This window comes from Dreissena polymorpha, chromosome 1 (assembly GCF_020536995.1).
Source record: "Dreissena polymorpha isolate Duluth1 chromosome 1, UMN_Dpol_1.0, whole genome shotgun sequence".
Lineage (NCBI taxonomy): Eukaryota > Metazoa > Mollusca > Bivalvia > Myida > Dreissenidae > Dreissena > Dreissena polymorpha.
The window spans coordinates 162,840,955-162,859,926 of record NC_068355.1 but is presented as its reverse complement, the minus strand read 5'-3'; the positions used below and the strand labels follow the sequence as shown (position 1 = coordinate 162,859,926).

General features: G+C 33.5%; 1 protein-coding gene across 1 annotated transcript; it reads right to left on the bottom strand.

Moving 5' to 3' along the window:
• Positions 1–1,960: 1,960 nt before the first annotated feature.
• On the bottom strand, positions 1,961–18,398 carry LOC127863647 (mitofusin-2-like). The gene is made up of 5 exons (XM_052403297.1): positions 18,156–18,398; positions 8,412–8,553; positions 3,012–3,156; positions 2,723–2,888; positions 1,961–2,143 (listed from the first exon to the last, which is right to left on the bottom strand). Exons 2-5 carry the CDS (start codon positions 8,515–8,517, stop codon positions 1,961–1,963), a joined length of 600 nt encoding a protein of 199 aa, XP_052259257.1. The 5' UTR covers positions 8,518–8,553; positions 18,156–18,398.
• Between the last annotated feature and the right edge of the window lie 574 nt (positions 18,399–18,972).

The following is an 18,972-nucleotide window of genomic DNA, read 5'->3' as shown; positions in this document are numbered from 1 at the left end:
GTTGAAGATCAGAGGAATTTGTGTGACCCTACCAACAAAAACAATCCGATGCATTATAGCTGATTTGCCACATTAAACAATCAGGCTAGAATTAGCAATATTGTGCACTTTACTCTTCCCGACGACCATAAATATAGTGTAAAAGAATTGGCTTCCATTTATGCTTTCCGATGGTTTATAGAGAAATATCAGTAAATTAAAACTCATATTTCACTGTTTCAAACGGTGAACAATTACATTGAAAATTATCGATAAGTTTCATTGTTTTTCCGGAAATATTTTTAAATATCTTTGGTTTTCCCATTGTGACCCCCTAATTTTACCAAGGGTGACTACTCTGCATTTATAAAAACATACGGATTACTTACATGTAATAACATGTTGTGGCACCTAACGGGAAGTATATTGTCCGGAAGTGCAAACATCTAAAAATCATTTGTAAGCATAAAATATAAAAAAATGCTGAATTTGGTGGCATTTCCATTTTAGTTCACTCGTGATCATTGATCACTCGTAAATTAGAATCGATATTCCACCAAAGCCAACAAATATCCTCCATGTACTTAAAAAGAAATTACAATTAACGAAAAAAGACAACAGAAAAATAACCATATGAGCCCTACTCTGTGAAAAAGGGGGTTCAATGCATTTGCAGTCCGCACAGGCTAATCAGGCACGACACTTTCCGTCTAAACTAGATTTTTGCTAATCAGAGACTTTCTTTAAACGAAAAATATCATAAAGCGGTACGACACTTTACTTTAGTGGAACGACTTTACGCACATGCATTTAACCCCGGTTGCTTTAAAATGAAAATCATGTTAGGATTTTGTGTCGTCAATGACGTCCAAATGGACAAATACAGTTTGGTAACAAGACAAACAGAACTTAATATTCACTCAAGGTAATTAAGAATTGAGTTAGCCCAATACAGATGTTATAAGCCCCTTCATCGTGTGACATGACGGTGTGCAAGTGTGCGAGCTGCATATTATAAAAGTTCTCATTTTGATTTATCCCATATTGTTAAATCACAATTCTATACACTTGGAGACTTTTCTAACGCATCACTTTTCAAACTTGAATATATTAGTTATGAGCAAAGATATTGATGAAAATTTTTACATACGATCATTTGACTACATTTTGTGCAAGCTAACGATAAAATCATTCATCCGTGACGATTGGACGCTTTAGCACGTGGGGTAGGTGTGGTTCCATATGTTTGCACGTGGAAATGTTGAAACGCGATTTAATTCTAGTTTAATTCAATTTAAATATTTTTGGTGGGTTCTTACACAAGGAAAACATAAAATTAATTTACAAAACAATATATCTCGTACGAATATTCAGGAGCGCAATCGAGCACTTTGCATTTTACAGGCTACCTTTCCCACTTGCTTAAGCGTCCGATCGTCAAAGATGAATGATTTTATCGTTAGCTTGCACATATTGTAGTCAAATGATCACATGTGCAATTTTTTAAATAAAAATATTTACTCATTTCTGAGATATGTAAGTTTAAAAAGTGTTGCGTGAGAAAAATCACCAAGTGTAGTAAACGACGATTTACATGTTATTCCACTTTAATTTCAATTTCAAAACTCTAGGTAAGTTTTTACACAAGAAAAAAAAACCTTTATTACAGAAAGACAAAATGGCTCGTATGAATATTCAGGAGCGAAACGGCTTAATCGGCATGTTGCAATCCGGTCAGTTATTAAGACGTGTAATTTTATGCGTTTTACTTTTCACATTGTTGTTATTTAACGTTGGACGAGTTTGCGAATTTGACTTTTGAAGTGACGTTTTTAATTTGGTAAGTTTCATATTTTGTTGTTGTTCAATTTCAAATAAATTTTCAGGAATAATTATATATGTGTTGAATTATTCTTGGTTCAAATTTCAACACAAGCCGTTCAAAAATAAGGGAGCTATATTGATATGATTAAGTGATGCGTTAGAAAAGTCTCCAAGTGTATATCTCTTGCACATAAGGAATTTCGTACAAACCTACAAACCTGTCTATGATCACAAGATCGTGACTTAATAAAGGACACATCTCCTTTGGCCAGGAAACTTTAACCGTAGAATTTGTAGCAACATGTTCGTCTTGAAGAGCGCTGGCAAGCTCCTGTAGAGACTAGAAAACAAACCAATCTATATAATAACATTCACTATTATGACTAATAGGAAGTGTGTAATAACATACAGAGAGGGGCACGTTTCTCATTGCTTCTGTTTACTAATAAATATGGGTTCTGATTATCAATCTAAAGAAAATCTTATTTACTCAAGACTGATGTTGGTATCATTTTAATCACAAAGCACATAACTAATTGTGTCATTTAGGGAATTAAAGAATTTTAAATGAGTTTTAAGTGGCGTATTTAAGAAAATAATTTGAGTATCAGTAACAACATGAACCAACGTTTAAACGGGAAAGAGGACTTATTAAACACATGCATCCTAGCAAAATGCCCAGACCGATGGGTCACAGACATTTATGGGCAGCTTAATATGTTCAGTAATTTGCCAAAATATTGCCGATTTAAATACTTATTGTCCAAGACTGCATAAAAATGTATATATGAAATATGTACATATGTTTACTCAATGAACTTATCATTCAATCGAAGGGGTTTGGAATGACGGATAAACGTTATAATGCTTGTATATAGACGTTGCCGCCGAAAATACAAATACCATAAAAATACATTACATTAATGGGTTTCTGAACGCCGGGCTCATTTTCAGTCTCTACAAATCCTTCTAGTAGATCTGTTCCCTGCATATGCACAAACCAGTTAGTCACATGACCCATTCCCATTGGCAGCACGTCACTTCCCAGAAGCGCATTAATCACTGTGCTTTTTCCACAAGAATTCCTTTAAAAGAAAGCATATTCAATTAATACGTGTACATTTTTTATAATATAACAAAGTAAAACATACAATGTTGTACTAATGTAGTTTCTGATACTATTAAAACATTGCAATTAATGTGCGTACCTTCCTAAAACTGTAATCTTTACATGGCTTCTCTTTAACATTGTCATAACCGCGTCAAGTTTTATCTGCGAAAGTTCAACATGACACACTGGTATTTCTGGAACTTCGATTTTTCCAGCAGCGTAACGAAATATATCGTCAACACCTAGAATAATTTACTATATGTATCACCTAATGTAAAACAAGAAACATGAACTGTATAATAATGCGGTGACAGGAATATTTGGACTTCTTATAATAAATATTCATCAGGTCAATAAAATAATGTTATTTATGTGTCTTGATAGGGTTGACCCTAATCATATTCCAAGCGCTTTTATTTGTCCAATATTTGCCTACTAGTATTGCCTATTAACAGGAGCTGTGAACAGTAACTAGATAATTATCTAACAATTGCAATTGACTTCTGTCATTTTCGTTTTGTTGTTAGTGCTGTGTTTTATTCGGATTTTTCAATGTCGCCAATTGGATAAAGGAACAGTTCAGGGCCCATATTCACCAAACAATTCTTAGACTTAAGTCTAAGAATAAAGAAAATTCTTAAAATTGGAATATTCATTAATTGCTTGAATTTTGACTCAAACGTGGTATAAACAACCTCTATCTACAGCAATTTTCATGTAGATCATTGTTTTACGAAATAATCACCAGTGGAAGCCATATATACATTTAAACGCTGGACGTACTTTTCTTGGTTCTAAGTCTATGTTTTATTCTTAAGTCTAAGAATGGATTTGTGAATACGGTCCCAGGTGGCCAATCCAAAGCGCGAAATGGCATATAGGTTAGTATTTGGCGTAATCCAAATAAAGTTGATCTTATTTAGAAACATTTGATTGATTTACATGCTCGTTCTGTTATAAGACACATTGTGGAAACTGCACGGACGTATATATATATATATATATATATATATATATATATATATATATATATATATATATATATATATATATATATATATATATATATATATATATATATATATTATTACAACTGTGTTAAATATGGGCACTCGAATAGCCTGTTCTAATATGTTAAGGTATATATGTTTTAAGAAAATTATATAATTTCTTGGATTCAATTGTTAACGAGTTGTTTATTGTGTCAATTGTAGGGCTGAAATAGGTATACAGGGTACTTATAAACCGGTTTATACATTAAATGCTATCAATTAGGAACGAAGACGTCTACCGTGGTGCATGTGTATTTCTATAAGCTCAAATTAAAATGTGATGTTTTATATACTAGTACTCGAAATTAGCCGATTGCAAATATGGACATAGTTGGAATTTATCACATGCACACTATCTCTGTTGATATATTTTAAACGAGAAAATGTAAGGAAAAACAATGCTTTAACAAACTTTAATATAAAACTGTGCTGTACCAGCAGGAGAGAAACTTATATCAATAATTCATGAAATACAACAGTGTTCGACACTAACTATTCTGAGTAAGGAGTCGTTTGGACTCCCTTTTTCTGAAATTTTTGAGTCCGACCATACTTCAGGAAGTCCAAAAAATATGACACTTTTTATACCGTATTTTTTCGGTTTATGATACATCTTAACCATAAATTGTTAAATCCTCTTTCTCGCATGGTTTCAGATCGAAGTTCAACGTGACTGCTGTTCAATCTTTGTTGTCATTTGTTATCTCAGATTGCAAAATTATTTTACGCATGCCAGTAATATTTAAGCTAATTATTGTAATTTAAAAAATATAATTTTCAAGAATGCATTTATATATGCTTGCTTGTTGAGCTTCGGGATTTGTTGTTACAGCCCATTGCTGTATACATGTTCCCTATAATAGTTAACATAATATAACAAAGCCAACTAACCGCCACAAAGCCCCTAAACTATTGATTGATAGTGACTTGGGTTTTTTTAACGCATAACTGATTCACAGTCGTTCCCATCCTCAGTGCCTTTGGACCGTGAAACGCATTGTGTAAACAATTACTGGTAGGGTAACATTCAGCGCTTTTAGAAACAGGGACCTGGACACCATGTTGCAACAAGCCATGTCATATACCAAAATGATCGGCATACCTTGAAGTTTTACAGACCACCGGCATAAATTGGCATAAATCGTGGCGAGCTGAGAAATCCAAGATGGCGGCCAAGATGGTCGCCATTTATTGTAATATTGGGTAATGATACGAAGATGTTCATATCTTTTCACGAACATTTGAAAATTGCTTGTGAATATTATTCGTGTCTTGATATGGTATTACGGGTATTGTGATGAAGTTTATAGTGATTATAGACTGTTCAGCAAAAGCTAGTTTTACAATCGAAAAAGTCTTAGTAAAAAAAGCGACAAAGATTGGGTTGATTCAGAGTTCGAGAGTTTCTCTTATTGCTACGCACAAGCATTGCGACAAGGAAAAAAGATTTTCAAAGTGTGCAGTAATGCATATAATTAAACAAGTAAACCATAGGGCTGGGTCAACTTTAACCCAAGAGAGATGATTTCAACAAAGTTATTACAGGACCAGTATACGATATTAAACAGCAAATAAATCCCTGCCATAACGAGAGAAAACTTTTTTAATTTGTAAGTATTACAATATGTCTTCATCATTTGGCGTGGCCAGTTCTTATCCGAGGGACGATATTTTTTTAAATGGTACAGGACCACAATAAAATGCTAAAAACCAAACTTCTTGGCCTTGCGGTTTCAGAGAAGCCATTTTGAAAGTGTTTGCTCCATAAATATAAAGCAAGTAACCCTCAAAGAGTGGCAAATTTTCACCCAAGGGTATTTAAAAAAACAACTTTTAAAACTTCGGACGAACCGAACGATTAACAAGAGTGACTTCTAAATAATCCCTCCCTAAACTACTCTCACCTTAAGTCGTATTTTGGAACGGATAGAATCACTTTCATATTCAGTTGAAAAAGCAGGAGTACAATAGTTCTGATTGTTTCATGATGATTTAACAGAACATTTGACTTCTAGATTGTTCAAAGTTTCACCCGCATGAAGAAAACATCTAAGCCCACTGGTACTTTTATTTTTCAGTAGACCTGAACCCTTTTCAAACTCGGCTGATATACCATTTAAAAAGCGTTCGTAGCAAGTTTAATGAGGATTTGGTAAACATGTTACTTCGGGAATGTTAAAAAATGTTTCATTTAATTTTACATGGTAACCAAGTTTGTTAATGCAGTTTTGTAATTTACCCAATTGTCATTCAGACCAATCTTCTTACAAAGTTTAATATAAATTGGAAATAGATATAATCTTTAGTGTTAACAATTTATATTTTGATAACGGACCATGTAGGAACGATGATTAAAAATGTGCAAAATGTAATCACAAAAGCTAACTGTTAGAAAGTTGTGCTCATTAGATCGTATAATTACTTTTGCTAGGTACATCTTTGTAAGATATGATAGAGCACTGTGAACAGGGTTTTTATTTTAAAAAATTGTAAACAGATCGGGGTCCTTTGCATTCCAAGTCGATTCAATAAAACTGGTAAATGGGATTTCATTTTTTTGCTTACATAAACTATAGACAATCCCAGAAATCGATTACTCCCGAATAACCGCCCCTACCGCCGCCATCTTGGTACTGAAGAACAATGCCGGGACCTATATGTTTGTATAGCTTTCCTGAACAATGAATCGAAGTGACGCGAACTTATTAAATATATTTGAAGATTTAGATGGTTTCTGTCATCGATACAATAATTATATTACAGTTCGTATTTTGTAAATAAATATTTGTATCAGGTCCATCTTAATTATTTAAGAGTCATAAAACTATAGCGAAGATCTACGACTCTGATAAAACTCAGCATGAATTTGGCCTTTATTGTCATTTGACATGTTATTAGAAGGTGACGCATGGTATCTTATCTTAATAACAGCATCTACACATGTGGAGTATATGGTAACAATACATAACAATTAACACTTTAATCCACCATTGGGACATCGTCTCCTACTGAGAGAATGCTTTCGTTCCTCAATCGCAGATGGTGTTTCTTATACCATTAATTAAGTTTATTAAATTGACAATCCGTAATTACCGAAGAAAAACATCGTTCCGTTCGTGTTTTAATAGTTCATTTTAAATCTTAACTGTATAGTGAACATTTAAGAAAGAAATTAATACGTTGACGGGATGTAGCGAACATTATTGGGACTATTTAAGTTAACGTATGACTACATATGTGTCATGTTGAGCATTTTTATCGCAAAGCTAGATTGTATTAAGAAATTAAGCAAAGCAAGCAAACACTTCAGTATATATTTAGAACAAGACCAACACAGTTTTACGTGCTCAGTGTATAGCACCGATACACGCGAGAATTACCTGGGTTTCATACCAGTACATCTCTAGTTGGGTGGGAAACACTTGAGGCATTTCTGAAATTTCCAGTGCCCCGGCCAGGAATTGAACCGGCGACCTATGAAATGGTAGACCAGAGTGTTACCACTCGACTACCGCACCACCGTGTTAAACCTTGCCTTGGCCTTATGAAATCCTGCTGGTTTCCACTTACGTTAACCCATTTGGGTCCCAACTTAAAGTCCATAAATGGCTCCTCCAAGCAACCGGTTGGATACTATATGGACTAAAACTGGACTATATACACTATCGGTCCATGTGGGAACACAATGTAATAATTTTAGGGATCAAGCAATGAAGGATCTGCGGGTTCGATGCAAATAGGTTAACCACGTTAAATCGTTTGCTGATATAACGTTTGATTAGTAAATGACAATTTCTAAATAAAAAGAAACAATGTGCCATGGCGCTATTTTTTTCACAGACGCTTGCCAGTGTAAGCCCCAAGAGTACAAATCATAATACTTCCGAAAGTTAACTCCCCTGTTTGTTGACGATTTGACAAAAGTGATGCTAGAACCCAGCATACCTCTTTGTCGAGGTTGTAGGATAAAAAACTAATAAGGGAACGTTTGCTATGAATCGCATTCTTTTTTCGGTAAATCGGTCACTGTATGAATTGTATGTCATTTATTTTTGGATGGATTGTCAAAAATGTTAATTTTTCTTTCACAGAAGCAAAAACATTACCACCCCTGGACGCTCAACACAGAATCAAATTATTATGGCCTAAGCGTGTGTTTGTATTGAATTACATAGCTCTTTTCTGCATATTGTTGTATGCAGTTAACGCACTTTATTTTTCGACTTTTTAATTGTCAAACAGTGTTGCTTTTACATTCAGACAACCGAAAACATACCTGGTTGGGGACGCTAAACATAAGGTCAACTGTGTATCAGGGCATGGTCTTAATGTAATGTTTGAATCAAACAGCTTCGTTATAAATAAGCATGAATTTTATATGATATTTACAACGATGATAAGTTAATGTCCATACGTTGTAAGAATACACTTAGGTACGTACTCACCTTTAGTGATGGTTTCAGATTGCCTAAGGAAATCTAAAATTTCTTCGCACACTTGCATAAATGATGTTCTTGTGACATTAAATAGATCCAAAATTCTGTGCGCCATAATTATTTCAGCAAACGCTTTTATGGCGGTCGTGAACTGTAAAAGAAAATCTTTTTTTTAACTGTCTTATCCTCCACATATTTAACCCATTTATGCCTAGTGGACTCTCCCATCCCTCTTAATTGGAATAATTTATTTCCAAAATTATGGATGTCTAGTATTTTCATTTCTATATTAACAATATTTCTTACAGAAATTCCTTTAAGCAATCAGCGTAGACCCTGATGAGACGCCGCATCATGCGGTGTCTCATCAGGGTCAACGCTGTTTGCCAATGCCTTTCTAGACGCTTGACATAAAAGGGTTGAAGACTTTCTGACTTTTTTTGCCATCTTGTTAATTTTGTTACTAACTGAAATGTTCAGTTACCCCATAATTAATGGTTTTTGAATTCAATTCAAAAACGTCTCTATCATTCACTTATTTATACTCGTATTTGAAATATGTAATGAGTACCTGCCCAAGTTATAAATGAATGATTCTTTGCTCAGAAACTATTCTGAGCATAATCAAGAACGAACGGAAAAGAAATACAAAATTAAGAATAAATTAAACTTAATAACATACCCTTTTGAAAATTGGGACTTCCGGTTAACATGTCAACACGTACATCGAAAATGAGATCTATAAAATAAAATAAAAAGCGAGTGATCTGAGTGCAATCTGTGTTTCAAATGGATGGATTATAGTAATATGGACTATTGCACGAGAGCCAAGTAAAGAACTTTTGTTAAATGTGCTTTAAATGACTTTTCTAGATATATTTTCCTCCCGCTCTGTATTCACGCGGGTGGGGTATTTTAATATTCAAAATAATCAAATTTTTATATAGCAATCACAAAACTTATCAACAGGTGACAAACAAGTTCTAGCCTTACAGCCTATTATCTGTTACCCGTTATGTGCTGTGAATTCGTCACGCATGATTAATTCGTCTAATTGAATACAATAAAGTACATCACTCTGAATAAACCGTTATAAACTCATAAAGACCACAGAGAGACTCGGATTTCTACCTTATAACATAATAAACAATACAACAATGAGCAAAAGACAACACTCATCCACGGCAAGTGAGAGTAACGCAGCCGATGCAGCCGATACTAGCCTAATAGACGTGCATGTGTTCGAAACACCAGACGCAAATAAACTAAACAAACAGAACAAAAAGAATAGTAAAAAGTCGAAAACGGAAAACGAGAAGCAAAATCAAAAAAGCATGACGGACTTTATACAAAGCGGTGCATCAAAAACCACGACAGAGCATACCGAAACACCATTAGAAAAACGCCTAGACGAAATTAGTGCTAAACTGTCACATATGCTGACAAAGAATGACACATCATTTATTAAAACAATAATAAAGGATACACTTGAGGAAATTAAAGAAAAGTTCCTTGGTAGTGTGTTAAAAAAATTAGAAGTAATGGAGGGAAGCGTGTTCGAAAGCAAAAACGAAATAGATGCCCTAAAAAGAACAATTAAAGAACAAAGGAGCGAAATTGATGCCCTGAAAAAAGCGCAGCAAGACGCAGAAAGCATCCACAACTCCAGTCAAAATGATCTGGAACAATACGGACGAAGGAACAGTGTCCGAATTTCTGGTCTAGCCAATGACTCTGACCAACAAACATCGATGGTTGTGGCCGACGAAACGATATCGCTGTTAAGTAAAAAGCTCGGCCTAAAACTCGAAAGTAAAGACGTCGACGTTGCCCATCGTCTTGGAAAATATACCCCGAATAAAAACAGACCGGTAATCGTGAAATTTGTCAGGCGGCAAACAAAAATCGACATAATGCAACGTGCCAAGCTTCTTAAAGGTACGGGCGTTTTCATTAATGAGGACCTAACAAAGATCAATGCGGAAGTTTTATCATCATTGCGTCTAAAAGAACCCGCGTTGGTAGAGAGGGCCTGGTCCCGCGAAGGAAAATTGTTCGTTCGATACCGAGGACAAGACCGCAACGAGTTTGTGTCCTTTGACAAGTACAAACTATGGCTTGCAAAGCCATGGCCAAACAAAAACAATGGGGATACCAGAACAACATACGCCCGAAAAGTGTCAGATAGCAACAACTCACGATTATCAAACAAAACATAAACAATAGAACTGTGGCAATAAACCTAGCCCCGGACTTTGCATTCTTTCCTTTGTATACTCAGTGCGTTCTTTCCCCCAACAGAAACAGAAATGTTGTTCTGTTGCATATATTACACGTGTTTTTAATTACTGTTGTTTTTGTTACTCTGACATGTAACTTACAGAAACAGAAATGTTGTTCTGTTGCATATATTACACGTGTTTTTAATTACTGTTGTTTTTGTTACTCTGACATGTAACTTACAAAACACATACACACAGACTCACGGACAACCGCACGCATGAACCCCCAGACACGCACGCACGTACACAAACACACGCACTTACGTACGTACGCGCACGCAGTCACACACTCACACTTACACGCAAACTCACTCTCACACGCGCACACTTAACAGCCGCCTTTGCGCACATGCGCGCAAAAGCGTCAATTAGGACACGCATTATGTAAAACACGCATAACAACATACGGAACCACCACGAGAATATACAAAAACTTCATGCATAATCAAGTATCAACAGTTATTCATAATTCTGTATGTAATACACAATATAGCATCATTTTTCAATGTGAAAGTTTTTTTTGTATATATTGGTATGTTGTAACCTTATCACACTTACCAAGAGTTGTCGTTCGTTCGGGACGGCATAGTACTCATCAGGTAAACAAACCAAACAAAACAAGTTCCCTCTAGATCGCTAAAATCGATGTATATACAGAATATTTCAAATAAAATTTACTTGTTGAAGTATATTTTACATTGTTTAATATACCTCTATGGCCAGTATATCTACATCTGTATCCTAATTCGGATTTGCAATATAACTTTGCGACCAGGAAGTAATCTCCATTTAGTGTTAAGAAATTCTGACATTTTGCCTTTTTCTGGTTTATAAAAAATGTGCTTTTTGCATCATTCAAACGGTATCCAACATTTGATCCGTTACTGCAAGGTTTTCATTGATTCATAATCGTTTTTTTATTGTTGTTTTTAAATGCGTATTTTGTTTAAATATTGAATGACATTCTTCATTCACTGTATTCTTATTGACTTAAATATCATTTTTCATTGATTCATAAACGTTTTTTGTTGTTGTTTTTAAATGCCTGTTCTGTTTAAATATTGAATGACATTCTTCATTCACTGTATTCTTATTGACTAAAATATCAGTTTCTAGAAAAATGTGTTTGTATAGAGATTTCCATACCAGTTTTTGTGTAAATTTATTGAATGTTCTATCGAGAAATTATATTGTCCTAAACAGTTTCTAGAAAAATGTGTTTGTATAGAGATTTCCATACCAGTTTTTGTGTAAATTTATTGAATGTTCTATCGAGAAATTATATTGTCCTAAACAAATGTGTGGCTTAAATAGTTTTCTTTAGAATACTGTGCGACAGTGTTGTCATTTGTCCCAGCTCAGTGTTGTGTTGTTTATGTTCATTGTTGTCCATGGACCGAATTCACTGACCGAGTTCATTGACCGAGCTCATTGAAAAGATATAATGGTATTCATCTATATCTATAAAAAATTAACTTTCTCTTATCATATACATAATTATTGTCTGCATTGTTTACTTGTATTTATGTTTGCATGAACTGTGGCATATTTAAAGATATTAACCTATATCTATATTTATATATGTAGCGGGCGTTGCTTAGAATAGGTGTTACAGAAAATCGCACTCAACTACAGACACACAAACACACGCGCACGCACACACACGCATACGAACACGCTCACACACGCATGCACGCTCGCGCACACGCACGCACGTACACACACATACATACACACACGCGCACACACACGCACATACATTCACACACATGCGCATACCCACACATGCACGAACCCGCGCACACACACCCTTAGACGTACATGCACAACACACGCACACTACATACTCGGGCAACATGCGCGCACACACACGCACAAACACACGCGCGCCGAACCACCCCACACAATTATGTAGTTCTTACTGTTACATTACTACTATTATAAGTTACATACAATCTACGGAGCTATATATAAACTTTTTATTTTGTGTATTTCCAGTGTATGGAAAAGCGCTTTTTTATGTCGCTCGTGAGCTGTGATAGGAGGATATGTATCTATTCCTATAATTATGTACATAGCATGCAGTGCGTAGAATATATGTGTTATATAAAATACAGAAAATATGTGTTTTATATAATTTGTGTAATTTTCAGTATATTGTATTTGCTCTACAACTCCACATCACTTATGTTGTCAATTAACCTCTTTCCAAACAGGGCAACACATTTTTGTAATCATTTTTGTTAATAAAAATTAAAATATTTATTGAGAGTAAGACGCTCATAATTTTGTTATATGAGTAAAAACACATCTGGTGGTATCTCTAGTTCATTTTGTTTTCGGAACTAGATTAACTGCAGGCCAGATACAGTAAAAATGAAAATACTGGAGTTACATTTTATAAGTACAAAATGCTTATAAAACGTTTGCTTATCAAACAAAAACGTGGGAATGTCCGTCAGTCGATCTAAGTAGGTTTCGTTTTTCGTATATTTCAGATCGACAATGCGACGGACATACGAATGTTTTCGTGTATATGTCTTTGATCTTAGCACATATCGTGTAATGTTGATATTTGTTAAACGTTTCGTAGACAACAGTTTATTAAAACGTGTACTGATTGCATTAATTGTGTTTAACAATAAATGAAGATATACATATATAATCAATAGATGATTTTCAAATACAGTAGGTGCATAGGTTCTTTTTAACTGTCGTGAACCTCTTGACAAATAATAGCACAAAATGTTTGTATAAGAATGCATATTTTGTCATTGTAATAGTCATGTTATAGTCATTATTGTAACCTAAGGTTATCAATTATTACAACGCATTCACACACATAACTGAACCGGCGCGCACACTCCTTTCAACGAACATACACAACACAGGCGCATAACACACGCGGGCAACACGCGCGCACACACACACACAAACACACACACACACGCACCGAACCACCATCCACACACAATTTAGTAGTTTTTGTATTGGTATATTATTATAAATATAAGTTACCATAAATCTACGATGTTATATATATATTTTTATACTCAGATCACTATTTCAAATAATTTGTGCATTTCCAGTGTACGGAAGTGCGCTTATGTAGGTCTCTATTGGAGACAAATCGTTTATTGTTGTTTTCTTCTCATTTTTGTGATTATTTCTGTTTGCTTCTTTTTTTTATGGACTATTCAGCTGTTTGTATTCATATTTTTTGTTTTCTTTTTTCGTTTGTATGTAATGATATCTTATGTCTTATACTAGAAACCAACTGGGCATTTTTTAAAATAGGGACCAACTGGACAAGCATACACAAATTATCATTTACATCACCCTCCACTTCTTTAAATGATTAAGATATGTACTTTAAATGTAAAAGGGCTAAATAATAAAGACAAACGCATAAAAATCTTCAAATGGTTAGACGAAAAAAAATATAGTATAATCCTATTACAAGAAAGTCATTTGACACATACTTTAAGACAAACCTTAAAAGATGAATGGGACGGAGACATCTTTCTTAGTGGTCAACATTCTAATAAACAAGGCGTGGCCTTTTTGATAAAAAATAATATTGGGATCACAGTCGATAATTTTAACGAAATAATAATTGGCAGACAAGCGAGTATAGATATCAAAATACACGAAACACAATTAACATTAATCAACGTTTACGGCCCTAACATAGATGATTCCACTTTTTACGAAACACTACAATCCTTTATAAATAATAATCAAGATAAAAACATCATAGTCGGTGGTGATTTCAATACTGTTCTTAACCCATTATTAGATAAAAAGAAGGGCAACCTTTATACTCATCCTAAAAATAGAAACATTTTAAATAACATAATTGAAAACTACAATATGATAGACATCTGGCGTACAATATATCCAAACGAAAGAAAATTCACCTGGCACTCAAACACAAAACCAACAATATTTTGTAGATTAGACTATTTTTTAATATCTGAGTCTCTTTGCAACATTATTGACACATGTAACATAAAACCAGGATTTATGACTGACCACTCTCTAGTTGAACTTAAACTTCATAATATACAACCTGAAAGAGGCCCAGGATACTTTAAAATTAACAACAGCATCTTATTAGATACACAATATCAAACACAAATAAAACAGGAAATACTAAATACAGTTCAAAATAATAAAGATGCAAACCCAAATACCTTATGGGAAGTAATTAAAGGAAATATACGCAACACAACAATTAGATACACATCATTTAAACAAAAAGAAACACACAAACTTGAAACTGAAACCATCAAAACCATTGAAACCCTTGAAAAACAATTGCATCAAACGAACACAAATGATACCACCGACATTGAAAATGAAATAACGTTAAAAAAACAAATATTAGATGAAATTTATCATACACATCTCAATGGAATAATACTAAGAGCGCGTGCACAGCATGTTGAACACAATGAAAAAAATACAAAATACTTCGCAAACATTGAAAAACGTAGAAGCGAACAAAAAACTGTACACAAATTAGTAGTCAATGGCAAAGATATAACAAACAGAACTCAAATACTAGAAGAACAACGTTTATTTTTCGAAACCCTCTATAAACGAAAAAATGTTGAAAATAACACTCTTTTTAAAAATACACATCACGCTTTAAATCAAGAAGAAAAACTATTGTGTGACGGATTACTAAATGAATATGAATGTGGATTAGCACTAAAAGAAATGCAAAATAACAAAAGTCCAGGATCTGATGGCATCACCATTGAGTTTTATAAAATATTTTGGAAGGATATCAAAACACATTTAATTAAATCACTAAACTATTCATATAATAATGAAAACCTAACTACGCTTCAAAAACAAGGTATAATATCACTCATTCCAAAACCTGGAAAAAACTTAGAATCCTTATCGAACTGGCGCCCAATTAGTTTACTAAACAATGATTATAAAATTGCAACTAAAAGTATAGCAAACAGAATAAAAAAAATATTACCATCAATCATTTCAAAATCTCAATCTGGTTTCATAAAAGGACGTTACATTGGTGAAAACGTTCGTCTTATCCAAGAATGCATCAACCATTTCAACAATTCAAATGATCCTGGTCTAATATTCTTTGCAGACTTCGAAAAGGCATTCGATTCGCTTGATCATTCATTTATGTTCTCTTGCTTAGAAAATATGAACTTTGGTGAAAGTCTCATTCAATGGGTCAAACTATTCTATACTGATATTAACAGTTTAATCATAAACAATGGCTTCTTTTCAAAAAGTTTCAACATCGAACGAGGGGTTCGACAAGGATGTCCACTCTCATCATCGCTATTTATTATTTGCATCGAGTACCTATCACATCACATCCAATCAAATAAACACATAAAAGGCATATCACTAGAACCCGACGAAAAAATCAAACAGTCCCTATTTGCTGACGATGCAACTTATTTTTTAAACGACAATTACGATTCTTTCCATAACCTAATAGAATCGCTAACCCTTTACGGAATGACATCAGGTCTTAAACTAAACAAAAGTAAATGTACTGTGCTACGAGTAGGTAAATTAAAACAAAGTAATGTTCAATATAAAAAAGAAATGAAATTTCATTGGACATCCGATGAAGCCACAACGTTAGGAATTACTTTCACAAATAATGAAAAGGATACAGTTCTTAAAAACATACTACCTAAATTACAGAATTTTAAAAACTGCTTAAAATCATGGCATCACCGTAAACTTACACTAATCGGAAAAAACACAGTATTGAAAACGTTTGCACTTCCTAAACTAATTTATGTATTAACAGTCCTCCCAAATCCACCAAATGATGTTATTAACGATATAAAATCAGCAATATTTAATTTCATATGGGACGGTAAGCCTGACAAAATAAAACGAACTCAGTTAATTCAATCTGTAGAAAATGGAGGTATCAAATTAACGAACATTGACTCATTCTTGAATGCAATCAAATGCAGCAGGGTAAAAAGATACCTAGATAATACCAATACGAGTACATGGAAACTATTCTACCAGAAAATCCTAAAAAAATATGGTGACTCTTTACTCTTTGAATGTAACATCAACAATACTATCCTACATGAAATTGCAAACGAAAACATATTTCTGTCTGATGTTCTATCAGCATGGAGTGATGTCACTCATAATCTAGAAACCCAAAACAGCAGTAAAACTATTTTATGGAACAATAAAGACATAACTTCAAACAATAAGACGTTTTTCTATAAAGATTGGTTTGAACGAAGCATAAAATATGTCGACCAATTATATGACTACAGAATTAAGGATTTCTACTCTTTTGATAATATATGCTACATATACGGAATACCTTCAAATAATTTTCTGAAATACTACACACTAATCAAAAGCATACCCATACATATTAAATCTGAAATCAATACAAATAATACACCATGTACTCAAACAACATTTGTAGAAAACATACTTGGAAGAAAAAACAAAACAAATAAAATATTTTACACACTACAAATTAAAAACCCTACAGAAAACTCCAAAATCCAAAATAAATGGCAAGTCCTTTTTGGAGAAAATGAACTTAATTGGAAACACATATTTACCGTGCCATATAAAGCAACTATTGAAAGCACACTGAGAAATTTTCAATATAAATACATCCATAGAATTATAGCTACAAATAAATATCTCTTTAAATGCAAATTATCTAACTCAAATCTGTGTGACTTCTGCAGTGAAAACATTGAAACTATAGAACATCTTTTCTGGGAGTGCAAACACATTCAGCCTATTTGGAATCAATTAATATCTTTTCTTGAACAACATCAACTAAACGTTAAACTATCTTTCTTAAATGTAAGTTTCGGAATTAACTCATTGAAATCAATAGACTGTAATAATATTGTGAATTTTATGGTTATATTGATGAAATATTTTATCTTAAACATGAAGTACAAAAAACAAGTACCAAATTTTAATTGTTTTGTCCATAGTCTTAAACTAAAAATCCAGATTGAGAAAGAAATAGCCCTCATAAATGACACATTACAAATCTTTGAACAAAAATGGAATCGGATTAAATTCTCATAATGTTGTGTCCACTTATATACATTTCACTCTAATGCTAGTTTATCTCTCTAAAATAGTTTTGTTTATTTTTTTTTATTATTATTTTTTTTTTTTTTTTCAATCTGACAAGACCATTGTAAATATACAACAAAACACACAAGCCCAGTATGCTTTCTTCCGCCTTTACACAACTTATCATTTTTCATAACTATTCCTCTGTTGTTCTTTTCTTTTCTCTCTAAAAAAATATATATTATATTAGCATATCTTGTATAACATGTCTGAACTTTATTGCTTTGTACAATCACTATGTTGTATGATCATATACATGTTTACATTGTATGTATGATATTGAATAAAAAAAAAAAATAAAAAAAAAAGAAAAAAAAAAAAAACATACCCTTTTGTCTTATGTGAAATATCCCAATGTCAGGTCAACAACACAACGTAAATTAGTGCAGTCCGTCTTGCGTTTGATCATCACTCACTCTAATAAGTTAACGTTGAACAATACGTCGCTATCTACATTACCACAACCAAAGATAACTCCAAATAGGTTGCTGGCTTTTTCAGAAATAGATACTAGATATTAATTTGCGTAGGTCAGTGTCCCTATATGGAAACTAGCTTTGACATGCCCCGATGTTCTGAAAACAATTCCGTTTTGTATAATGATTTCCTGAGTGCATAAAATCACTTACAGTCGTGTTAATCACGATGAAGGCTTTTGGGGAATATATTATAGCGATTTAAAATAATTTTCTGAAATATCTGTTAAACTTAAATTGTTTAGTTGGAGGCGGGTCTCAATAAAGGATCTAGTTGATAGTTGATTTTAGCAAATGCGTAATAGTAAGGTTCTCAATTCAACAAGGAACGACAACAACTTTATCTGGTGCAGCTACTTCATATGTGTAATACAACATAGCAAATTCAGAATCATTTTTTAATTACTTTAGAAAACTTGTAAGAAATGTGTTTAACGGTCTATATAATAAATCGATTCAAAGACGGATGTGCACGGTAAAAGACAATATAAAATATGAGATGCGCTCTGTGAAAACCGGGCCTAATGCGTGTGCGTAAAGTATTGTACCAGATTTGCCTATGCAGGACGGACAGAACAGCCTGAACTGGTATACACATGCATTAAATCCGGTTTTCCCACACACCGGCTCATGTCAAAATGAAAATTTGTAAAAACATAAGCATATACT